Source organism: Diadema setosum, chromosome 17 (assembly GCF_964275005.1).
Source record: "Diadema setosum chromosome 17, eeDiaSeto1, whole genome shotgun sequence".
NCBI lineage: Eukaryota > Metazoa > Echinodermata > Echinoidea > Diadematoida > Diadematidae > Diadema > Diadema setosum.
The window spans coordinates 21,962,591-21,989,580 of record NC_092701.1 but is presented as its reverse complement, the minus strand read 5'-3'; the positions used below and the strand labels follow the sequence as shown (position 1 = coordinate 21,989,580).

The window sequence follows — 26,990 nt, the reverse complement described above, 5'->3', positions numbered from 1 at the left end:
CACAGCTATTTACATTCGAATGCCAATAATAACTTTGATGTAATGGTACAAGATGTCAACAAGTTTCTTCTTTTTTTTTCATAAATAATGTTATAAACAATTTATTTTGATTTGGAATATACATATCATTCTTGCATATTCTGCATAGCTGTTTCCAGTTCGCGTCACCATGAAATCATTTTGCTGGATTTGTCAGCTAGAACATATTAAAACAATAAAGGTAGTAACTTTTCACGTTGCATACATGCACGGAGCAGCAGCTATAGTTGGCTACAATTCGGAACTGAAACAACAGTGTACTAACTTGATAGAAAATAGCAACAATGAGGGGGAATAAATAGGAAAAGGCATGTTAATTCCATCTCGCACCGTTTAGTACCCTGTTAAAGCAATTTCGTCAAGGTAGCCAGAACGCTCATTTTTACCACGACAAGACCAACTCCAAACGGATCATCACTTGTCGCTAAAAACAAAACCAAGGAAACAGGTATAGAGCTAGGGCTCATTATCGGTCTGTGCCTACTAAAACGCTCCAAAATCCCTGGATTTCGTTTGCATAGAAGAACACGATGATCACAGTGGACCTGTGGAACAGTAGTCTTGGAAGTGAGCACCTCACGTTGTTTGTCACATGTTTAGGCCTGTACAGCTGATTCTGAGTGACCCAGTGTAACCTTTGACACTTGATGACAAATCCGAAATGACATCTTCCGGAGACGCGAGGGCGTGGTCATCACACGGCAAGTAAATTCCTTGACTGGAACAGCGACGGGCTTGCCTGATTGGGGAGTTTGTGCGATAGCTGGTGCTGCAGCAACCATAGCAAGAGTTGATAGATGCAAGAACAGGATGGAGTTTCTTCTATAGTCTTGGTACAAATTCTTCTAAGAAGACAACATAAAGAGAAGCTATGAGACACGTTCCATGAAGTAATCCTTATACCTGAATAATGTCGTGTTCAGACACAGAGTGGTTTCCTCGAATGACCGAATACACCCAGTTTACCATCCGTGGGACATGCGTGTAAAAGGCGAACTGTCCCTCTACGGCGCAGCCTTTTCCCGCGCTCACAATGCCGATCTGGACCCATCGCTTCTGCGTTCGCTGCAGCCCGTCGCGACCAGTCACCGGATGCATTACGTGGCGCATCAGTGGCCCACCGGAATCACCGAAACATGTGTCCAGCGGCTTCCGGTTGTAGCCTGCACAAAACATGTTGACGGTAAATTGCGCCTCGTCCTCACCCACGCTCCGGAGACTGTTGATGCACGCCTGACGAGGCCGCACTGGAATCTGACCAAACACAAAAATTAATTAAAAGAATTAGCATTTCCCACATTTATTCCCAAGCACTTATTCACTTTTATCATAATTCACCAAATGCAAATGACCTTTCTATATTGGAGGACATGCGATGTTTACCGCTCGTTTTTTCAAAATATTCCATTCCTTAATGGTTTCAAACGTGCATATAAAGATCATCTTATGAGTTTGTATTCTTTCCGTTACTGATTTGTTTGAATTATGCTTTTGTTGTGATGTTATCTAGTTCTATGATCGTACGGTGGTGTTTGTGTTTTGTGTCTCTCTTAACCCTAAAGGGCCGGGCTTTTTTGGCTATGCTCAGACCGGGGGGGGGGGGGGGGGCGGATTCCGCCCCCCCCCCCCCCCGAGATCTCGGCCATCGGTGGTGCGATCGCGATGAAATTTTGCATGCGTGAGACCCGCGTCATAATCTACAAGATTGTGTTATAAGATTTTTTGAAACAATCAATTTCTAATTTTAATTAATTAATTATGCTAATTAAGCTCAAGGTGATATTTTAGCTTAATTAAAAGCATTGAGAGTCTAATTTTTGATCTGTAAATCTGTTTTAGCATATTCAACAATTGTACATCACAAAAACTTCCAAAACTCATTTCAATTCTTATGTATTTTATTGTTTTCAGAATTTCTTATGTATTTCTCTGTTTTTCAACTTTTGTTTTTTCTTTGTTTTTTCATTGGAAATTGTCACTGACCACTTTTCTACCATAATTAGCACAAAATTAATCAATGAAAGTGATTAATTGTAAAAATAATCAGGTTTTTATGCCTTTCATGACAGAGCACTGTTTTCCATAGGAAATGTACACAAAATCACAAAATTGTGCCCGTTTTGGAGCGACATTCCGTTACAAAAATGGGCGTGGCTTCGCAAAAGTATGCGCGGACGTTGCAAATTTGGTCTCAAAAGTTGCGCGAGACTTGAACGAAGAAAGTCAAGAAGCCTCGCGATGAGGCCTTCTCGCGTTACAGAATTATAGCGCGAAACGTCGAGGGGGGGGGGGGCGGATTCCGCCCCCCCCCCGGCCCTTTTAGGGTTAATGTGATATTTTGTACTTCCGGGGTTAACGTGTATTAGGACCTTAAAGTTCTTTTTGTTGATTCCCATTCACATGAAATATATTGTTTAAGTTTGTAGTTGTATGTGTCTTTGTATTTTCATGTATTTTATGATGAATGAAATAAAAAAATGAATAGATAAACTGAACTGACCTGATACAAAAAAGTGTTAATATGACATAACTAATAATCATATCTGATTATTTTCTCAAAAAGTCATTTTGTTCTCATGGCATGAAACGAAAAATATTATTATGTACATATCGTTTTTATGAAATAGCACATCGTTTATTAATTAATCATCAAATAAATGTTTCGCGTATATTTTTTTTTTTCAGTGATGATAATATGTCATGACTACCGAGCTGTTTTGGGGTGTACTATGGAGTTATCATTGATTTACAAATGATAACTACGCAGCATACAGAGGAGCTAGAGAGAGAGAGAGAGAGAGAGAGAGAGAGAGAGAGAGAAAAAAATATGTTTCGTACTTGTAACTGTTGTAGAACGTCCTCGTAGATGGCGTACTGACTGCTGTTGACTGCCACTGGCTTGCTATGACCCCAACCTGTTACCATTCCAAACGAATTTATGGCAACCAGTCGCTCTGTTTGGAGAAGATCACATGGATGGAAAAAGGTCATTGCAGCAAAAAAAAAAAAAAAAATGTTGAATGTATACAAATTATTTTCATTTACTCAATATTCGTCAAAATCTGTCTAATTACTTGTAACATGCAATATCAACTAGCAGTTTTTAAGTGTAAATGTGTCTACATTCTACATGGAAGTTTTTATATGATATATTGTGCTGTTGTCGTACCATATTTATGTACCGCGTTCAATTCACTCATTAGACTAAGCGTTCATTTTTACATTATGTTTTCTGCACAGTTTCGACACGACAAAAAAAAAAAAAAAAAACGCAGTACATTAAATATTTTTTATTTGACTGGATTTGACAACAGATAAAATTGTGTCACTGTTCGATGTGATCACAGTTTGCATCGTTGTCAACGGTTGTTGACTACAGTATTGCCCAACGTGTAGATAATTAAAACAAGATGCATTTTAGACAATCGCCTTATTCAAACGAAAATCAAGCCGGCTCATCCTTTTCACTTACTTCCGGAAGAACGTGCACAGTTAGAAATAATTTTAGCAAAGTCAGTATAGACGTTTACATTATCTCAAATCCATGCTGGCAATGACATCAATAAATACCACTGCATGCTGCCATTGTGCACGGTGCAGTCTCTGTTAAATTCCATTTTGTGGATAAAAATGGCCAGCGGAATGATTGGGGATTGACTGAGAGTAGGATGGTTGGCCTACCTGGATCTTCGTCCTGGTTGGTTATTTCAGGCGGCAGGCAGACTGGTCGAACGTACGGGCCGAGGACGGCGGACCGATCCAGCCGAATGAGGGCGATGTCGTAGTCGAAGTCAATGAAGTCGTGCTCCTTGGGGAGGTAGAGCCCCCTCACGGAAAACACCTGGGCCCTGTCCGTGTTCTGGTCCCTGATTCTATGCGTCAGTCCTGGAGGGTAGACAAGATGGAGTCTTTACAATCCAATTTTGACATTCATCGTCTCTAACCCACTATTGGCTATGTTATGAGTGACCTGCACGCATGTTAATGCCTTTATAGTTCCTTCCCGATGACCACACAATGAACATAGGCCTAATGTCATATGTTGAAGAATGACATCTTTGGCATTTTGTGAATATTGCTATTCACAAAAAGGACAACGACATTAAATCTTACTCGATCCAAACGGAGTCTGTAGATAGGACACCTCGAAAGAAAAGGGAACAAAAACAATGCGACAATACTTCAGATCGTCACAGTTTGTCCTCCATCGTAGAGTCCCTTTAAAGGGACTGTCCTCCAGATCATGGACCTACAAAGTTGTAGGTCCCTGTCCAGATGAAGGGACTCTCCTCCAGAGGGCAGAAAGAGGCCCTCATCGTTTAGTAAATGTATAAATGCGAGATGCCCATTCCTCACCGATTCACAGCCAAGCAGAGAGATAATCTCACTTTAGAAAGGGATGATACAGTTTTGGTTGAGATGACGCTTCAGGTTTTTAACGTTTTTTATGATGATTTCTTGAGACGAGGAGTCTGTTATGAAATATTATGAAAGAGCATAATTACATATATCGAAAGAATTCAAAGTTACTTGATGAAAATTGGTTTTGAAATCGCTAAGATATCCCAAACAAAGCGACCCTAATAAAAGGTGGGATCCACTTTTATTTACCAAGATCTCTTTGTTTTACTTTGTGTTTGGATATCTCAACCATTTTAAGACCGATTTTCATCAAATAAACTTTGAATTCCTCTTAGAATTGTATGCCCTTTAACATTTCATAAAGTGGCATCTAAGTAGGCCTATCTCGCAAGCTGAATCCTCACCTCAACCAATACTATACCATCCCTTTAACTACCGATTACAAGCTATACGATCGAAGCCATGGAGACGTCAGTTTCTGATGAAATTCGCGCGCATTAAAATTTTGTGTTGACGGTGAGTATAGGTCTTATCATTGACCCAGACAATAAAGTGACGAGTTGGTGATCGGTACCTAGTTTGACCTGGAGTCGTTGGATATCCTCGTCGTAGCCGAAGCAGTGTCCCGCCGACATCACCCAGTCGTTGCTGATCAGGGATCCGGCGCAGAAGAAGAACCACTATACAGAATTGAAAACACAACAGAAAACAGAATGAACACTTGCTAACTCTGTATAAGTCAAATTCTCTGTCGATAAATCCTCATACACTAAATTTCTGTCTGGCTAACAAAAACAAAATTCGGCACTAAGATCTATTTTGCAGACTCAAAAACTCAAGGGGTTTTTATTGTTGATTGCTATAAGTGAACGCTGACATGGATAGGGTTTTTTTTTAATGGAAAACTCAGCTCGGTTTTCAACTCATAATAGATTCACGACATGGAACATTTACGATGCTTTCTGGCTGTAATTTGACGTTTCCAGGCAAGATGAAGAGTGCAACATCATAACCAATATTTTGCCAAGGACGGTGGTCGCACGAGAAGAGTAAAATGGAAAAAAAAAGTTTTCTTCAGTTTGAAGAAAACTCATACCCCATTTCTTCACCCCTCTGCTTAATTAATCTCTTGTTATCATTTTAAAATAAAAGTGGCAAAAAGGGGACTATGTAAGGTAGTTACGCAGCGCGTTATATAATCAAACAACGAGTAATAAACTTAATAGATTTTAGTAAGTTTTGATGCATGTTGAATTTTTTTTTTTTGTAATCCCTGACTATTTACTCTAAACAGTATATTTGAGAGGGTTTAAGGTGATTTTTGTGTCACCCCGGGTTTTTTTTTTTTCTTTTGGTGTATAATGTGCTCGTTTGTTTTTGTATATGATATACACACGGGTCAGAAGTTGATTTTATCAGGGTGGGAAATGTGGTTTCGCTGATGAAAAAAACAACACATTCCCGTGTAGGAAGCCCCTTCAGCTTTCACGGAAACCTGGCCCTCCTCTTGCCCTGATCCGAGCTGAGGCTATGCAAGACGGAGGAAGGCGTTATGGAAAGTTTTTACCCCGCTTACTGACTCACGTACGGTCACAACCCGAACAAGAAAAGAAAACAGCAAAACAAAACGCGGCGTGCAAGGTACATTTTACATCACATGGAATCAATATCACCCGCGAATCGGAAAACCAAATGTCAGGGGATGTGTTGGCACAACGCAGGCAAATTTCAGCCAGGCGTACGCTGATACGTGAACGTCGGGGGCAAATGGGTGCATGCCTAAATGCAATAAGGCTGATTTGGAGCCGAAAATTGAATGACTCGAAGCAAATATTTATGAACTTTAATGAGAACAAATTATAAGTTCCTAAGCGGCGGGCAAACCACACATAAATTCAGGTCCTAATTAAATCTCGGCATGTCGGACGTACGGTGCGCTGCGGCCACCGATTTGGAGACATGTTGGCAGTATCATGAAGAAAGTACCTTGCCTGGCTTGCGTGGATTTGGTAAAAACAGACGGTTACGGAAATGAATCAGGATGAATGAAAAAAGATTTCATGTTCTTTGATTGAACGAAAAAAAAAACAACACAAAAAACACGCACACACACACACACAAAACAACGTGAATAGTATCACTGCGAGTCAAAAGGTCAAAGATATTTATTGGATGGAAATGAAAGTTCCACACATTTCCATACATTTTTGCATCGAGATTGTGATTCAGAAAGATATTTCAAAATAGTCTTAATCTTTTTCTTTGTATTTTTCCGTTATGATCAATGGAAATTGTGCATGGAAGCCAGAAGTTGAATTGGTTAAAAAAAAAGAAAAAAGAAAAAGAAATGATACATAAGAAGGAAATTCACCCTGCCACAAATGAAACGGATTGTTACACTTCATAACAGTAACAGAAAGTGTTGCGCAGAAAAAAAAAAAAACTAAAAAACGTGAGCTAGATCAAACCAGTTGGCAACAATATAACAACAGGAACAATAACAACGATAGTAATAGCAACAACAAAAGCAGCAGCGCCAAAAACAATTTAAGATGGGCCCACAACCATCACCACAAATAGGAAAATGGCTTCAGTGAGTGTGGATCACTGACATTTTGAAATATTAAGTGGATCATGTCCTTGTGCCTTTCTGGTCTCTCTCTCTAGAGCTGTTTTCTCCTTTAACCACACATTGAGTGGGTCAAAAAATGAGGAATAAGGGAAGTCTGTTCATGTCACAGATCCAACAGGCGATAGCAAGGATGTGACAACTTCCGCCTACAGAGGGGGTGGTTTCCCCACACGAGACCAGCAGCTGGCTCGATGGCCCGGGTTTTGCGGGGCTTTCGAGTGATCGCCTATGGAGATACACGACTCGTGTCCGCGAGGGATGCGCGGGTATTGTATGTTGCGGTCGCGAACTTCCAGATTATCGCAGCTATGGTTTTGACCAAATTTCAAGAAATCTCTGGTCTTTGTATTGCAGTCAGTCATTTTGCTCAGTGCAACGTAGACAAAAAAGACCGCAGCAGAAATTGCGATGATGGAGTTCATACCTTTTGGTGCATTTCAATGTTCTTGTTCATGCACCTCTTGTATACAATTAACATAGCTCATTCACTCCGCAGACGAGCTCCGATACTACGAACGACACGTCTTGTTTCAACTCGCGTCAACATCAAAAACCATTGAATACGAACTATGTAGAATCTCTTTGCAGATTTAGAACGACTACTTTAACTAGCTTTGCTTGATTTTTACACTAGGGAGAACGCCCATCATAATTCAAACGACGAAGAGAGTATAACCAATATCAGCTTTTATTACAGGAACCCTTTACCATGGCGACAGAGTATGCCTTGAGTACGCCAACAACCGATCCTAATCCACCCAACGGCTTGAACCGGCCGCAGGAGATATCTTCTATCATTACTACAGCAATATCACTGACTATACCTTCGACCCTTTTAGTTGTAGTTTCAGGTTAATGTTTTTGTGCTCCAATCAAAAACAAACCGTGTAATGCAGGTATACTTTATCTCCACTTTTGACATTTTTGTAATGCGAATATTCACGAAACACAGGCTCCCACTTGCTTCGTCAATAAAAAAGAGAAATGCTTAAAATAATCATTTTGTAGAGTTTTAGCTCGAATCCATCCGTTGCAACAATTGAATTTTCTATACGATGTATCTTGTTGGACTCAAGTTTCTTTTTTTTTTTCTTTCTTTGTCGGTGAGTTGGCTCAGTCGGTAGCCGTCTGCCTCACGATCACGCGGCCCGGGTTCGAACCCGAGTCTGGACTGAGCAATGCTGTGTGTAAGCAAACCGTCCCCTCTAGCAAGAGGAAAAACACTCTGTCCCTCGGATATGACATAAAATGAAGGTCCCGTGTATAGTATAAGAGAGTAACAACTCATGCACGTAAAAGATCCCGCTTCATTCATTCATCGTAAAGAGCAGGGTGTTTAACCCGGTTAAGTGGTCTCACTTCACATACTGGACCCCATTGAGGACTATCCAGCCATCTCTCAGATGGAAAATGAATAAACAAAACAAATCCTTCTTGTCTTCAATAGCCACTGTGTTTTGCATTGCAAGTGCTGCACTCACGGAGCCTTGTTTTTTTTTTCCTTGTTGTTGTTGTTTCTTTTATGGAGAATACTTGCTGGTATTTTGATGTTAGAAGGAAAGAAGAAATCTGTACTAAATTCGTTGGAGGTTCTAGCGTCCTCACCGAAGGGGGGGGGGGGGATTATTTAGAAGAGGGATCGGATGGGAACCCCCTGGTTGCTTGGATTTTTAATGATGACACAAGACTAGTATATCCTGTTTTATTATGTAAGAGATAACTTACATATTCTCCCCATGGCTAAAGTTTGTTGAATTAGGCACCCCGCGTCTATGAGGAGAACTGAGGTTCTATGGTTGATCAAATCACCTCCCTGACGTGCCTGATCAAATTAGTCTGCGGAGCATAGTAACGTCTTGGAATCAAAACAGCATGGTATCACATCTCTTCGAAGATATCAATGTCGTCTTCAGCTGAGACATGTTGAGGTTGGGTACGACACATTGCATGGATCATCAGACAATGTAATTAGACTTACCGAACCGTCGGCCCTCTGCCAGTAGATCGCGGCCTGCCACGGCCAAGCCGCCTCATTCGACTCGTATCCCCCGACAACTCGCCCCCTCAGCTTCTGCCCGATATCTCCAGCCTTGCCGCACTGCGTGTAGTCTTCCCCCGGTACTGCGTGACGAAGGATATACATCCGACAGAAACATTATTTTTCATTACGAGTAATACTTCTGAAGGCCAATGATACGTTGCATTTGAACGAAGGAATGCAGTCCCGTAGGAACATGTTTTTAATAACTCTGAGAAAGTGTGTGGATTTGGTTGCGTGGGATTGCAAGTTTACATTGACTTCACCATTATTTTGATCCATGAATTCAGCTTTTCGTTATTAGTTTTATATTCTTTATCTTAAACAGTTATCAATAATGATAATGAAGGTCAAAGAAATAGTACATGTAGAAGTAGTAGTAGTAGTAGAAGTAGTAGTAGTAGTAGTAGTAGTAGTAGTAGTAGTAGTAATAATAATAATAATAATAATAATAATAATAATAATAATAATAATAATAATAATAATAATAATAATACACTGTAATATTAACAATGTTCATCATTTTTAATTTACATCATAGGACGTTTCTAAGCACTAGCCGGCTTATAAAGAGTTAACAGGAACAAAAGAGTCATTTTTGTGCGTTCAGTAGCTTCAGTTCAGATTCAGGACCTGACTCAGTGTCGAAATACAAAATGACATAGAAATAGCTAAATGGACTTAAAAACAGTACATTGTATTATGTTATGATCATTCTTTAAGGACGAGTTGACAATACCAAAGTAGGTTGTGGGAGTGGTGGTACGTGAGGAGGAGGAGGGGGGAGGGGTCGTACGGTATGGTTATTGGGGATGATGGAACTCCCTTACGTCTCGGTAACAATGGCCGAGGTTCCTCCGTGGTGGTAGTACTGATGGTGGTAGAGGTCTCCGGGGTTTCGCTCCTTGGTGCCCGAGTTGGGGCCTTTGTCGTGGGCGTCGAACAGGTGGGCACGTTCTGGGCCCAGTCCCCGTACCAACACGTGATCTAGAGGGGAAGGCAAGGAAGGACATATCTTTTTAAAAGGCATCATGTATGATTTCACATTGGCCACGTTACCCCTTCTTCGATAGCCATGACTATGCCATGTTTGTCCGAACTCGTTTACATCACCACTCTCCTACCATAGAATTAGTGATTGTTATCTGAAGCAGTCCAATTCATGTGTGGAGAGTTTACGGTCTCCTTCCCTTGAATTGCAATTCACCCTGCAGGGCATCGATCATAAAGATGATTATAAACATATAATTACATCATCAAAATAGTAAACAAACTGCGTTAAGATAAGAACATGTCACTGTAAACACATTTGAAATCACGACGGTGTAGATTTTATTCCATTCCACTTGCCATGGTAAAGATAAACGGAGAGACAGATCACATAAATTAGTTCAATATCCGCCATATCGTTAGATTCGGAAATGCCTGTAAAATAATGGCAGTGGCACGTCGGATGGCGAACGGACTTAGCTTTGCGCAGGGTTCGGCGTTCGACGCATCTGTGCCGACTCGTCACTGGCGTGGCAAGAGAGGGCACACTTGACACATTTACGACCTTTGACCTTTCTCACATCTGAGGTCTCGCGATAAACTATCCTTCCGATAGGCTGTCAATAAACAGCTATCTCTCAACCAAGGCTACATTCCTGGTTGTCCGTTTGTGACGTCAGTGTCCATTACCGTCACGTTTTCCGTTCTCAGTTTCCGCTTGCCATGACACACATTGATTTGCTCTGTATCGTATAACCCTATAAATTGTATTTCTAAAGCATACTTACAAAAACACACACACAAAAACTATGATGAGATTATTGTGGGACAGGATAATGATCTTTAAAAAAACAACAACTATTGTCCGTCATCTGTAAAGTTTTGTTTGCACTAGAGAGTTTTCCTTTTCCAAAGAGGAGGCACAATCCACCCGTGCTATCACCAGATTCTAATTATTTCTTTTGCTTCCGTTTGCAAAAACAAAAACAAAGGATATATATCTTCTCATGTTAGTTTTCACTTACAACAAAGTGTATAAATTTCGGGACCATTAAACACGAATACTTTAAACGACCATAATCAATAACAGCAAGATATTATAGATAAGAAAATAATAAAGAGATTCAATAAATGAAAAGTGGCTGTATAAAAAGGATCTTTCTATCGCTCTCAGGGAAAACCATAAAATGAAAATATGACTCATACACTGTGTGTTTAGCTGACAGGTCAGTATTTGAAAGATACATGGTACGCCCACAGACGATTAAAAGCTGCCCTCTAGAACTCTCTTGAATAATCATATAAGTATGCACATAAGTATATGCTCACGTACTAATTATGGTTCACAGTACATTGTACTAATAACTGTTTCTTTAATCTTACCATCTTGGTAAAATTAGTGCTGTTTACTTTGGGTGAAAGGGATTACATTGTACCTTGGTCACTACGGGTATATACTGTGGAGTTCTCAGGAGTTCATTGCATTAATCTATGAGTGGCTTTGGGGTTCGAGCCCTCCCTTGCCACTGGTATCCTCGAACAACGCTTCTCACTACCAACGTGCACAAATCATTACCGTCCACGTTCTGTTCCACGTGCCAATAGGGCCTATGTCCTTGAACCTACCGGTTTCTCGTGCCGGTAGTTTTTCCCATGCATTTGCTACGGGGTTTATGAATAGAAGGTTTCAATGGCGGGCATAAAATAAGTACCTGTGAAGCGCCTTCCATGATGTAGGCTGAAGAACACTCCAGTGTCAAATTCTGGCTGTGTGGGAGGATGGCATTGGACGGCTCGTTGACAATCCGAAGACCGCGGGTCAACTGTGGCATGGGGCAATGCTCTGAGGAAAAATGGATGAACAGAAAATTAAGATGGTCATTCCCTATGGACACGCCCTGGAATCGCAAGTCAGTGAATCTAGTTCAATCACTAACCTCTAATTATATGCAATGCAAGTACATGTTGACTTGTATTGATTCATAATAACCTGATCATCACTTAAGTGGCCAAAAGAATACAAGGTATCTAGATATATGTGCCATAATATATTTTATGATTTTCTTTTACTATACGCCCACAAAAACATTCCAAACCAAGATTTTGGAAATGACATCATCTGTCAATCTGCCATTACGAGATACAACGTACAGAACATTACATCACAACATATTACAACAACAACAACAACAACAACAACAACAACAACAACAACAATAACAACAACAACAACAACAACAACAATAACAAAATGGCAGGATCAAGCATAATGGATGATGATGATGTGATGATGATGATGAAAAATTATGAAACATACCTCCTACAGAAGGACGGTGGAGTGATACTGTATTTAACGTATGAATGTACTTTTATATCAAAAATGCAATTTCATGGAATTCTTATGTCACATTTTCCTTATACCGTCATATTTAATTGACATCATTGTGATGCTGCTGCAGCCTTCTTGTCTAGCGATAACGGCACATGGATTTAACCAAAAACCTTGATGAAAATTCTTCATGTTTGAACAGATTATCCTAATTTCCGCTAAACTTCACATCTCCCTTTATGAGCATGGCGTTGGGCGGTATACCACCTCCCTAGAGACACCTGTCTTTACTGGAGGTGGGCGTGACATACTTGGCCTGCATTGCGGCTCCTCCGGATACCACTCCCCTTGTAGACACATCACGGGGGAGATGGAGGCCTTCTCGGCAAACGGTAGGCACTCGAAGTCCACCTGTATGCCGTTTGGGACGTGGCCGCCGTCTGTTCCACTGGTCAGCTGCCCCGCCCAGATGTACGGGATCGGGCACGAGTCCTCTGCATGGTGATTGGTCAAAAGTTTTCATGACGTCACCGTGGGTTTGAATCGGCCTAACTCCAACCTACCCGTTTCTTTCGTGTCTGTTCCCGACTTGAGTGTCTGGTAATATTAACAACCTCTAGTCATGGTTTAAGGTCTGAATAAGTGAGTGGGTTATTGGCTCTAAGTTATGTAATGTCAAATTCCAATGTTACATCTTGGTACGTATAACATAATGTATCAAATATTCTACTTTAACTATCAAACAATGTCAAAAGACAATTATACAGAATAATATTTCGAAATGAACTTTTAAGAGCTTATTGGAATTATGTCTTGATCATTCACACTGGATAACTGAGAGGTTGGTGCTTGGGGCTCTTCATTCTAAAATTATTTTTCCAGCACGTGTCAACATGACCACAAGCACGAAGTAAAATCATTTACTTCTCAATTATCTTCTTCTTAGTAAATATTGTAAATGTCCATATGACCCTCATTATCTCATGCACATTCTATTCATGATTACAAAATATTCCCTACATACAGATAGAACGATGACACTTTCTTGGATCTTTATACAGCTGCGTGCAAGAGAAAAAAAAGGACAATCTTAATCACCGCGATGTCAAAAGTTGGTTATAGCTACAAAACATTGGCGATTAAAATGTTGATAGGCACATGTCGCGTCATTCTTCTTAATCTCTCACTGTTGAAAAAAGAAATCAAGAAGAAGAAAAAAGAAATCCGAAGCATGAGTTGATATGAATATAAAGTTGGTCCCTTGGTGCATGATGTCAATCTGATGTCAGAGATCGGTAAACAACACCACAAGAGTGCATACACCTGCCCCCATTTAATTTTTCCCCGATTGTTTTGGTCATTTTCAATCACGATTAAAATGTGAACAGGAAGCCAAATCGATGTATAGAGGTAATGCGAAACCCTCTTAAACTCCCCAGTAAGACGGGCTTGGGCGCGATTCAAACCGCCATAGCCTACGGAACATCCTGGGAGAGATCTGACAAAGCCCTGGCTAGTATTAATAAGTTATCCGAGCTAAGTTCTCAGCCTCTGAACCGGGGTATAGGGCTTGACCTACATTCTTCTTCCAAAAGCTCTATGGATCCGGTATTAATATAACTGGAAATTCGGTGTATGAATTTGGAGAGGTAAGGTAGATAGATAGAAAGATAGGGAGAGATAGACAGAAAGATAGATAGGTAGATAGATAGATAGACAGATAGATAGATAGATAGATAGATAGATAGATAGATAGGCAGATAGATAGATAGATAGATAGATAGATAGATATATAGATACAAAGATAGACAGATAGATAGATAAACATATAAATAGATAGAGTGATATAGGGATATATAACAGATAGACAGATCATGGATAATGTATGAAAAACGGATACATATACCAAAAGAAAGAAAGAATGGACAGGAGAGAGTGAGAGGAGGTGGAGAGAGGGAGGGGAAGGAAAACGGGGAAGAGAGGAAAAGAGAGGAAAAGAGAGAAAGAGAGATCAGGAAAAGGCTGCGGAGGATGAAGGATACAAGAAGAAATATACAATATCGCTTTATCGGTGTATTCGTATCTCATTCCGCGCATGCGGGGTACATAGGATTGGAGAGATAACGTTTTTGCCTGGGTCGATGCACTTTCATAATCGATGACTGTACACTTTAAAAGAAAAAAGAAAAGAAAAAGAAAGCCAAACAAAACAAAACAAGAAACAAGAAAACAACAAACCTGGGCCCCATTTCATGGAAACGTTGCTATGATAGCATTTTTTTTTTTTTTTTTTTTTTGCTGGAATGGTAATTGTCATGGTACCGACAGGAATCCAGCTTCCTAATTGGCTGAATCGCTACGAGGAGTTGCTATTTTAGCAAGAGTTGCCATCTTGACATCTTTTATTAAACGGGGCCCAGAACATCAGCTGCCCATCATGCATCTTTATCATGTTGGATGTCACATCGTAAATTTAGGGTAATTTCTGGTAGATATCGCAGATAGATTTGAGATGGCGGAAAAGTGGCAGACAGTTTTGCAGCTTTATTATCATTACGGATGTACAGAAGATGTTAAAAACTATCAGTAATTATTACGCTCAGAGTCAGAACTAACTCTTGTCCTTTTAGAGCTCTTGGTTCTTGAAAATTCAGAGAAGTCATAATGAGATTGAACAAAAAAAAAAAAAAAAGAAGAACAAATCCCAAGAGTTGATGTTGACTGACCTAGACCAGCAGGTCATCATGATATTTCTCAAGGAGCAGTGTATGCCATGGTCATTGTGATGATATTCTTTGTGACCGCGAAGGATATGAGATAACAAAGTTCTATAATGAGATGAAGAATTCATATAGCGCGACGATCGACTGACGGCTCATCACTAGTAATTTGACCGAGTAGACGTAGTACGCACGTCCGGTACACGATTAGCAGCATCAAAATGGCGTCACTGCTGGAGATGTAAAAACACTGATTACTGCTGATACCAACATATTTTACAATGAAATTTTTGAGAGCAAAATTTACGATTTATGTAACCTTAACTCCTGGGTGATTAAGTCAATGTTGTTAAAGGAAACATCCTGAAACACACAAGATAATCATGTTTCTGTGGATTCCGAGGATCATTCAAGTATTTGCGGTCCTCAGTCCAGTTAGATGGTTTGACGGTTAGTTGTCTTCCGCGTTTATATCAAGAGAGTTCCGATTTCACTCCAAACTCTACCACTTTGAAGTTCTCGGGTTTGTTTGTTTGTTGTTTGTATATTTGAGTTTTTTCCGACATATAATATTGTGTATATTCTTCAACTGAGAGTATCAGTCACACAGAGGATCGGCGACTTACCGCCCATGGACACCGCCTCGATGTCGTAGCATAGTGGGATGAGGGGCAGCCATTGACCGGCTGTGCACTCCGCGAAGCCGTTTCCTGCCACTAGGATCTTCCCCTCCTCGCAGAACACCTGCAGACAGGGTATTGTGTGTGTGTGGGGGGGGGGGGGGGGCATACAGAGAGGTGGGACCGAAAAAAAAAAACACGACTTAAAGACACCATTTACCACATTTGCATATGAAACAAAACCCAGCTCTAAGTGCTTCAAAATAGTTTTAAAATGTGAGTTAGGGATAGGAACAACCAACGTAAACATTGCAATCATTATAATCAATATGAAGTATTGTTAACAATTAATTACGCGAAATGCAATCAATATTACGACTAAAAATGTCTACAGATATGGATTAGTAAGAAAAATAGTGACATTTCCTTACATTTTAGAATTTATTGCGAAATCTTTATATCGTAGCATGTTTTGCGATACAAGTGACCTACACATATGTATCAAAAGTGATAACTCAAACATTTTTTTATCACTCCTCCCAATGGTAAACAATACCTCTAAGCTGAGAAATCAGGGATGGCGTTGAAAATAAAATAAGCACGAAACAAGTTACAATATACAGTAGATTTACGTAAGCAAAGTTTGACACGAAAAGGTATCAAAATGAATCCTCGGTTCATCCATCCGTTCATCATACTGCAAATGCAAAAGGCAGTGTTTGTTAAAATGAGTTGCCCACCTCCCTGGTTTTTATTTGTGACAAGATCGGGGATATATACTATTGTGATGATCACACATAATTATAAACTTACACCATTACCATGACTACTTCGTTGTGACAAGAGCAACTAAACAAGCGAATCGTACGTGTTCAACGAAACTATTATGATCTTGTTTCTCTTTTCAATTCTTTGATGAAAACTATCAAGTAATTCATAGCAGGTATTTCTGGGCATTTTTAACGCACAGTGGCCGTACAAACTGCTAGCAAAATGTATCTGTTATGTCAAAGGATATGGCGAGTTATATGATTACACGAAGTATTTATGTTGCAGCTTAGGCGAAACCAATTCAAGCATTATATAATATCCTGTAGATGAAAGCTATATCAAACAATTGTCACCCAGAAAAAAAGAAAGCAATTGCTTGTTTGTGCAAATCGGGTTGGTGTTTTGTTTTGGAGACCTGAGCTTTCAATCCTAATTACGTAATTGGATTGCTTCCTGTCAGGTAATTTCAGATCAGGCTATTTCCGCCCCCAATTCTGCTCCAATTTCCCGCTCTTTTCATCCACCTGTCTGGCATGCAATATATATCTTTGGTCAACATACCTATATGTTTTACCTATACGTGTACCTTCGCAGTTGATATACCATTCAAGTGAATCGCAAATACCTATAGTGCAATTGGCATCCTTGACACTATTCATACTTGCCTGGAACTTTCTCTTTTTAGATGATTTCTTGACGTCATCTCCTTATCTATTACATGTCAATGTTGTCGATTCTCATGCTCAGCGATGTTTTATGAGCAAAACGTCAATGAGCATTTCATGTTGACACGTCACTTACCTATTTTATTCTTTGTCTTGCCAGATAAATCAAAATGCAAGCATATCCCTTTAAAACTAAATGTCACTCTCGATTGATTTTGCTGTATATAGCGCATTCTACTCATTCAGATATAACACATTACGCCCATAGTAGGGCACAAATAAATTTTGATGGTACATTGTACCACTAAACGTGTCTCATAATAATACACGCTTATAAATCAATCGAATTCACGACGCATTTTAATGAGCTATGCCAATAATATCACTGAATAAATCATTCATGAATATGCCCTATATTCTTCGTACAATATTATGATAACATGGTGGTTATCCTGCATCTTGAGAGAGATGTGTTGCCAAATGTCAAATAAAAAAATAAATAAATATATAAAAAAAAATAATGATAATAATACATGCGTGGTGCCACGTATATAGTCTTGGGTCTACGTACCTGAGCCGATGTGCCGTGTGGATAGCGTCCATCTCCCGCCTTGTCTCGGGTGTAACCCACGTACGCTATGCTATTCTCCTTTTTCCGTAAGGCAGCGCAACCCTCTGCACAGAGGAAGAAAATAAACACACAATGATGAAAGTCATGTTCAGCCTTATAGAGTGCGCCCATTTCTGTCTACTAAATTACTGCGACTTCTTTTGATCAACTTCTTTTGAACTATGTTGATAGAACACGAAGATACTTAAAGATTAGGGGTACTTGCTCAGATTATATACCTTTTTCAATTCAAACTCGATTATAATCTTTTTCTATGCATTTGATAGATATGTGACGGTGACAATATTGTGGTGTGCATTTGAAACGGTTCCATGACATTTGATCCTGCGACAATGATTATTGCTCCCATGAAATATCTGCACGCTAAGCCAAACATAATTATACCCACACACAAAGCCCTAAACCCAATCCTCACATCAAACTAAACCTAAACCCCATATCACAACCGTAACCCAATAACCCTCAGTTCTTGGAGAAAATAAGACCGGAGCAACAGTCGCAAGAGCAAATTAATGTCGTGTCACCATTTGAAACTGTGATTGTTTGATTGTCTTCATTGTTCATGATATAATGTTTTTGTTATTTTTCTGGTTGCCTACCTACTTATTAAGTTGTTTTTAACTGATGTTAGTGTTCTTCGTGGTTGGGTTTCTTACTTTTAGTCGGCGAGTGTGACTGGGTGAGCCAAACTCGACAATTTTGCACCAGTCTTTGTACCATCGTTTTAAACATCAACACAAAGTAAGCGGGATTAAACAGCTTAGCTTTGACTTTAAATGTTGCAGTCTTCAGGGAAACCCTCTTCATATTGGTATCTTAGTTAACGTCTGACTGTCATGCACAATCTTGATTCATTTTTGTATATATTTGACAGAATGCAATGTTTTACGACGACATCGAGTCACGATTATGCGCTAAATGGATGGGTCAACTCAGCGTAACAAACTCTCAGGCCACCAATTTTGAAGGAAAACTCAAAAAAGTTTGTGTGTCAGTATATCAGCTATGCACCTCTGTCTTAAGATTTTGTCTTTTGAGAAATCTTATAGAGCGCATCGGAGAGGTACGTACGACTTGAAATGACGTTCTACTGGTTCTACCGTACAATCAAGCGGACAGTTCAGCCAGCGGACACGCGGTAGCCGCTGGGGCCCGTGCACGACTTGTACTGACTGATTAGTGAGAATGGGAGGTCGTTCATGAGTCTGCGAACTGATAGCATCCTTATTAATCATCTCTTCCAATGTCCTCCGTCAAAAAATGGAGAGGGCTTCGCAAGCCGTCCCAGTAAATCAAAGAGGAGAACGAACAACAAACTCCTCGGCTTAATTTATGTGAGTTGATCGAAGGGCGGATGATACGATCTATTAGATTAAGAGCGCCGCTAATGACTTCTGTAGCGCTCACTGGCCACACGACGTGAAAATCGCTTTTATATCGTAATGTACTACATCCTATTCTTTATATTACGTCCTATTATACATTTTTCTACATCAAACATCCATTTACCATGCTGTTGCATACACATATTAGTCTCTGAAAATCGAGAAAGAGTGAGCAAATGCATTCTTTCTTTTATAGCAAATGAATTCTGCATCGTGTATGAGATTGCGCATGCAGGCCGAGAGAATTACGAAGAGTCGTGAAATTCCTGTGGGTAATGAACTATAATTATATACGGCAGCAATGACATTATTTGCAACATTTTTATGTTGCATTGAGTGTTGTCCTTTTGGACATTGCTCGACATAATATGATTGCATTCATACCTTTAAATCATAATAATAGCTTCGAAATAAAAGCTTTACAGTTTAATGAAGCAAAATTGTGATCGCTGTTGACACAACATTCACTCTAACTTGTCTACGAAATCCAAGAAAGTAAGAAATCATTAAATCAATGTGCAATGCATTTTCAAAGCTTGTACAGTCTTGTAAATTAATCTTGTAACGTCGCAACAAGGTACGATTTGCGTTATTTTTTAGTCATCTTTCAGCAAAATGACCCCTGCCTGACTGGGTATTTTATTATGAAGCAATCTGCTGGCAACGTTCGCTATTAAGATGTTAACTGTTACGGCCATAAAAGGACAAACTTAATGGAAGCAGTAAACTTCAAGACTAATGCGATCATCAATTAAGGAATATGCTACTCAGGGGACACCCTTTTCTTATGTTCTTGTTACAAAGTGTCACTTTATTCTCAAGGCATTAGCCTTTGAGTAGGGAAACTGACAGACAAGGACGCCACCACCGTCCTGATGAGCTCAGATCTGCCGTAGATCGCGCTCGATAAATCCAAAAAGTATCAAGCCGAACATTTGGCAAACATCTGGCTCAAATTGCGCGAGTAATGGCGTGAAGAAACATGACTTGATCGCAATTTCTGAGATGATTCATCAGTAGAGACATGTTAGCTTTCCGTCATATCGCAGCCTGCTGATCATATCTGCAAAATAGGGGGGGGGGGGGGACGGAGGATGCAAGACATGTTAGCTCAATTACAAGCATCTACTGTCCGGGGTCATCTCCAAGCAAATATCCACATTAACACGTGACCTCGCTTGGTGCCGCCTTGCGGTGCGTAGGCCTACATGTTGGTCATGCGTGAGGAATGTCCATCCGCGGTCAAAGTGTCATTAAATTTCTAATCGCACAGTATATAGCGTGAGAAATGCTAACAGCTGATGTTAATTGATCTTGCTGAAAAAAAAATCACTGTAATGACTTGTTGGTAAGGTATCTTGGGGAATATATTATTTTCGTAAGAAAACAACTTGTAAACGAACTTCTTTATTCAGTAGAGTAGTGATTCATTCATCCTTTCATTCATTCATTCATTCATTCATTCATTCATTCATTCATTCATTCATTCATTCATTCATTCATTCCATTTCCTTTCATTTCATTTCATTTCATTTTATTTTATTTTATTTCGTCACGGTACATGGGCTCAGCCAGATGGCTGTTTTTCGGCCTGTCCGCGAATCAAAAAATCATATGCATTGTACACAATACAATTACATAACTGAAATACATACTATATAACTTAGCGTAACACATGCACAAAACTGAATTCCTGCATACATTTAATACAACGGTAGGTTGTTATAAAAAAAAAAAGAGAGAAAATCCTTCCAAATGATGAGATGGAAAGCTCCATTTATAATGGTATGTATTACATTTTCGTCTTGATATCGTTGGACTCACATCATCCAACAGATCTACAAAATTAATCTGAAAACAATATCCAAACAATATCCCATGCCGATGACATTCCCGTTGAATATTGTTTGTTTGTCTGTGTGTTGGATAGTTTTGTCTTTCGTTTTTTTTTTTTTTTTTTTTTTTTTTTTTTTTTTTTTTTTTTTTTTAGAATAGGGGTGTATTTATTTAGAGGGATTATGAAAATGGTTATTACTTCTTGCACAAGGTTTGCACTTTTACTTCCGTGAAAGGGATTTCCATTACAGTGATAACTAGCTCACATACAGGCAGCAGCTCTGCTTGCTAATATCAAATCTGAACATGCATGCATTCCCGTTGAACCTTCGCTCACAAATTTTGTCCATTTGTTACCCCCATTCATCAGGGACTTGGAGAAAAAAAAAATGTTCATTGGGTAGAATCATTGTTTTATAGTTAAGCGGATAATATATCCGATCCAAGGGGAAAGGGGAGGAGGGGAATTGCTGTACTGTTTGCGATAAAATTCAGCAAAATAAGGGCGAGACGTCCTATTCTAACTCGAGGGATCACCGCCCTAGGTAGCACATGTCTTGTGGTGACTGACTCTGTCAAAACAACAATTTGTCAAGCTAAGAAACTATCACAGTGACAATGCGGGTTCACGGTTTAGGTGATTCACAAACTCATAGAAGCATACCTTCATCAGCATGATCAAGACTTTTAGTATCTTAATCTGGGCATGACCTGCTCGATACCACTGCTGGATGTAAGCAACTGTATACCACACCTTTTCCAAGAACTTTCCCAGGATGACAAAGTGCCCTGTCTCAAAAACCAAACCATCTCTATACGTATCATTTAACAGTGAGAAGTTTAAGCCTACCTTAAGCCTGAAAATCAATCCGTAGCCGGTCATGTCAGGTCCTCTTAACATTTCGCCTTTCGACTACGAGATAAGACAATTTTGGATTATAGTATATCCACACCAGGTTACTGTGAAAAGAGGATTAACTTGTAAAAAAAAAAATCAAAGGTTGGGGTTAAACTAAACCTTCACGGAGCGACCTTTTCGAACTTTCATTGATGTCAAATTTTTGACCGCTGGTAACACTGATAAATGTGGCAGTAGCGCTCTCTAAGTGCGTTCACCCTTCATGGTTTTGGCTGCCGCTTTTCATCTACTTTCAGGGAGCAGACGACCATTTCAAAATGGATTTGTTGCTATATTATGAATTTTGTCCCGTGTCCGTGGTTTAATAAAACCTGTTCGCGTTTCCCTGTCGCTAATGTACTTGTTCTCATAGAGCTGTCTTTGATGTTGAATTGATGTGCACGATATACATGTTGTTAAACCAAAATGAATTAAACAAACTGAATAAAGAACTCGTAAAGAGAGAAAAAAATGTTGGCTTATTAGCATTCGACATCGCGCATAGAGGCAACTTTACACGCATGAGGCAATTTAGCTTGATTTCTGCTGCATTATTCAAAAATTGCTCAATATTTTATCAATATCACAAATAAATGTCGCTGGAGTTTTCTGGAAACAAATTGTCAGTTCTTATTTCAAAGCATGCTTCGAAGAAAGAAAGCAAATTTAAACGTGTAGGAAAAACCAGAAACATTGACTTTGGATAATGAAAATGTTCAGTCTCAATATTTGCCGAACGCAATATCAAAGGGATCTCCCAGTGAACAAAGTGAACGCGCCATTTGCGCGTTTACCGGAACGGATATGACTGTCAATGAAGAAATAAGGCGGATGATGCTGAAATAAAATGACTCTGTTTTTTTAGAATATGACCCGCCTTGATGCGTAGGTTGGGTATAAGGATTGAGTCTTCTCCGTATGCGGGGGAGGGGGCAATTCCCTCCTGGCATGCAACATGCACTCACTGCCGAGTGTCTTCTGTGACGAGTGAGCGCAAGTCATTCTGATCACAAGGGCAGATTTCTGCCCAGTAAACATGGTAAAGCCCAAATGAAGACGACGCGTGGTTCTTTCGATGCCAGCGAGTCGGCGATTTTTTTTTTTTGTCATGTCATTCCCGCCCGGGCTGAAATGGGGCTAATCGTCGAGATTAAGACAATTACAACGGCACCTGACAATGAGAAGCGAAGCAGCTATCTCGGCACACACTCCGCCGCTGCCAAGGGAGTGTCCATTTAGGTGACACCGTCATTAACGAATGACGAAATTATCGCCAGCAGACGAAGTCTTGCTGATCAGTTCATGTCTTTTGGAAAGATTCGTCAAGCAAATCTTCCTCGCCATGAACTTGGTGATGATTTTTTTTTTTCACACTCAAGCATGTCTACAATCGATTTGTCGACGTATAGGCCCTATTGATGAAGATGATGTTTAACGTGACATTCATCCATTGTGTTCGTTGTGTTCTATGGTTGAATGCCTTTTTAAGGGGCACATCAAAGCATGTTCGTATGTCAAGGGTTCGTATAGTCGTGGTTGTGTCCTAACTTCAGGTTTCAAACTTTTTTTTTTTTTTTTTTTTTTTTTTTTGATGAGGAAGAAACCTCTTCTGAAATATGAAAGAGCATGTAATTCCAAGAATGCTTAAACATGTTAAACGTTTATTTGATGAAAATTGTTCTTGAAATGGCTGAGATATCCAAAAAAGAGCGATCCTAATAAAACGTGGAACCCACCTTTTATTACAATTGCTTTGTGTTACTTTGTTTTTGGATGTCTCAGCCATTTCAAAACCGATTTTCATCAAATAAACTTTGAATTCCTTTTGGAATGGTATGCTCTGTACTATTTTCATAAGTGGTTTCTTGGTACACTGTATCTCGCAAAAAGGTTAAGCTCAATCCTGATCACCACCAATACTATACCATCCCTTTAACATCGACATAATGATATTTCGTCAGTGAGAAGGTGAATGGAAACATAGAAAGTGAATTGATCTCCTGAGTGTAGCGGAACAGAAGTAATATATGGACTTCATTTATTACTACATGTATGCACTGTATACACAGGGGATGTTCCTAGTGTCCTCGCTGTACGGTAAGCACTGTTGGGGCACCCATGCCGCTTTATCATGAATATTCATCATCTACATGTATCCGGATACCGTGGAAAAACATGATTTTTACACTTCCCGGCAGCGTTTTTTACATTTCCCGGCAAAACTAAACATTTTCCATATCCCGGAGAGACGTTTTTACACTCCCCGTTGATGCAATTTTTCGAGATTTCCCGGCGATACCTTTTTTACATTCTATGGCACCTATCCAGCGTTCTTGGCACTTACTAGTACAGTATCTTACTGCCTGATGAATATTCATGATGAAGCGGGACGGGTGCGCAAACAGTGCTTACCTCGCTGTACCTGGGTCCCGTTGCATAAAACTTTTTTAGCAACCTTAAAAAATTCAGGTTGGGATTTGCCCAACCTGAATTTTTTAAGGTTGCTAATCTAAGAATGTAAAATCCGTTGCATAAAAACTCTGGTTGGGAGCTTCCAACCGGAATTTTGTGATTTCAACCGGAAAAAAGTCCGGTTGGAGTTTTATGCAACGGGCCCCTGGAGCAGGGTACCGTATGTCAACCTATCATTGTGGCGATGGGCAAGGACGCATGCGCGTAAGCTGCAAAACCAGCATAGAACATGGGTGATTGTTCTTTTTGCGTGGATGTTCTTAAAAACAGATAGAGATTATTATTATGCGCTGAAGTCGGCATGATTTATAACTTTGCTGTAGATGAAGCAGTGTCATTAAACGCATCAAACTATAGCATGCTTTTTGCCGAATCCAGTATGAACTATAAACACTATAGTTGTGGAAATTCTGGGCTCTCTGCTACAAATAAATAATAATGAGGACATTTTATTTTGAGCGTTATTTACGGTGTGTGTATGGATAGCATTATGATAGTATTATGTAAAATGTTAAGATACAGTGCAAAAATTTAACAACTCCATTGCCTCTCTTAATTGTATTGTTTCTGCGTCGCCACAACATTTTGTTATAAGGAATAAATATGGCGTTCATGTTTTGCATCAAAGTTCAATGAAACATGAGTGTATTACTAAAATATACAGCCTTCAAACATTACTTTACAAAACTAGCTTGAAGCACTTTGGATATCTTTTATTTTTCCTTTTTTGGGGTGGGAGATCGACAAAGATTATTCAACAAATGCAGGAAAAATGAAAAGAATGTAAATGCCTGGATGTTTCAATTTTTGCTCTCTATGTATCAGAAGGAAAACTTACGTTAGACAGGGCATTATGATATGAATGTCGGGAATAAGGTCAAACGAAAGAGATTTATCATATGATACGTCGAACTAGGAACTCACTCGGCACACACGTTGGCGGTTCGTGGGACCACGCCCCACCCGCCGTACACAAAGACTGGGAATGTCCCCTCAGCAGGTAGCCTCGGGAACAGCGGTACCTCCTCTTGATTCCCGCTACCAGCTGGGTCTGGCTGAAGAACGATTCGCTCCTGAGTTTGTAGACCACGAAGCCATTTGCAAATTCCCTCTCGTCTTGGCAGTAAGCTGTCAGGGAACGGGGGGGGGGGGGGAAGGAAAGATTCAAATTTAAGTATCGCATTGACACATACATACAGACAGACATACAGATTTACAGACATTCAATCAAAAATCTTTGAAAAATAACAAGTTTAAAACTTTACTTTCTTGGAGGGCTTATTCAGCGTTATTATGAACATTAAAGACAAGACCAATGGAAACGCTCGCATTATTAGGAAATTAAACAATAACAGGCTGCGTGACCCAAATCTTATATAACCACACCAACATCGGGCGTATAGACACACAAGTTGCCTTGGAGCAAAGATTTATGCCCAAAGTGTATTCTGTTTTGCCGCTTTAATGGGCATAATCTTGATCTTTCCGAGCTATTATTGTAGTGAAATTACAGATCAATGACCATCGGTCGCCATTTCCCGTAGTCCCTAAAGATTTCCTTTGTGTAGGGTGTGAAATTTTCACAATTGCCGGTCAATGCCCATCGCTTGTCATTTCCTTTAGTCCCTAACGATTTGTTTTGCGTTGGGGTGTGAAGTTGTCGTGAACCGAATCGCTTCCGTTGCAGCCCTGTCTGACCGCCCGCACCACTCGAAACCACTCGGCCCTCCGGCATTCCCCCCGGAGGATTTCACTGGTCTGATATGCCAGTCGACATTTCCTCATCTTGCAGTATCATTTTTTAATGCAGGGGGAAGGGACGCAAGTGACCCCTGAGAATATTAGTTTTGACCGTGGCCTGGTTATCTAGGGTAAACCGATGACAGAAAAGTATAAGGTAGGACATGCATCGGACGGGGAGAGGGCAATTACTGGCCGGTCGCTGAGGGCGACAAACTTATTCCATTTTTTACATAACTTACCTCTTGGATTATCTCAAGTAAGTTTCCGAAAGACGCGGGAAGCTGATTGCTGACAACGTTAGCCAATCAAACCATTAATAAAACGATGTCTATGGTTTGTGTACTGTTTTTCCTGGGTATTACGAACAGAGGAAATGTATGTCATCTGCGCCTAATTGCGAACACCCACACACGAGGGACTGATGCAGACGTAAGCAGACGCATATCAGCCGGGTTGTAGAGGCCGGAAACTTGCGGAAGTCTTTCATCCCTATTAAACATGGGTTTATGACAAGCCGGTGTATATAGTGCAATTCTGAGACGGAGCGTGCAGAGCTAACGGCCAGGTCGCCTGATCTTTAACTACAACCTGTCCGGATCCAAATGCACGTTCAGGATACACCGCAAACCCTGCCTGCTTCCGTCTCTAACCTGCCGATATTGGCACTTCCATTATGCCAATCTTATCCGTACGATCTTCTGCTTTCAAACGTGAAAACTTTCTCTCTCTGCGTATAAAGAGATTTATGCAGATAACGTTTAACTTTAATGCATCATTGCATTCTAACTCATGCTGGCAGAGTTTCGTGTTTCAGTCATGGGGGTGAATCAGCAGATGAAAAAGATCACGGTCAATTTGT

General features: G+C 40.0%; 1 protein-coding gene across 1 annotated transcript; it reads right to left on the bottom strand.

Annotated features, from left to right (window-relative positions):
* Nucleotides 1-919: 919 nt before the first annotated feature.
* LOC140240531 (uncharacterized) lies at nt 920-26,173 on the bottom strand. Its single transcript, XM_072320298.1, has 12 exons — nt 26,020-26,173; nt 25,313-25,516; nt 17,738-17,841; nt 15,737-15,854; nt 12,702-12,884; nt 11,774-11,904; nt 9,902-10,058; nt 9,012-9,154; nt 4,976-5,081; nt 3,721-3,924; nt 2,878-2,993; nt 920-1,293 (listed from the first exon to the last, which is right to left on the bottom strand). Exons 1-12 carry the CDS (start codon nt 26,171-26,173, stop codon nt 937-939), a joined length of 1,977 nt encoding a protein of 658 aa, XP_072176399.1. The 3' UTR covers nt 920-936.
* Between the last annotated feature and the right edge of the window lie 817 nt (nt 26,174-26,990).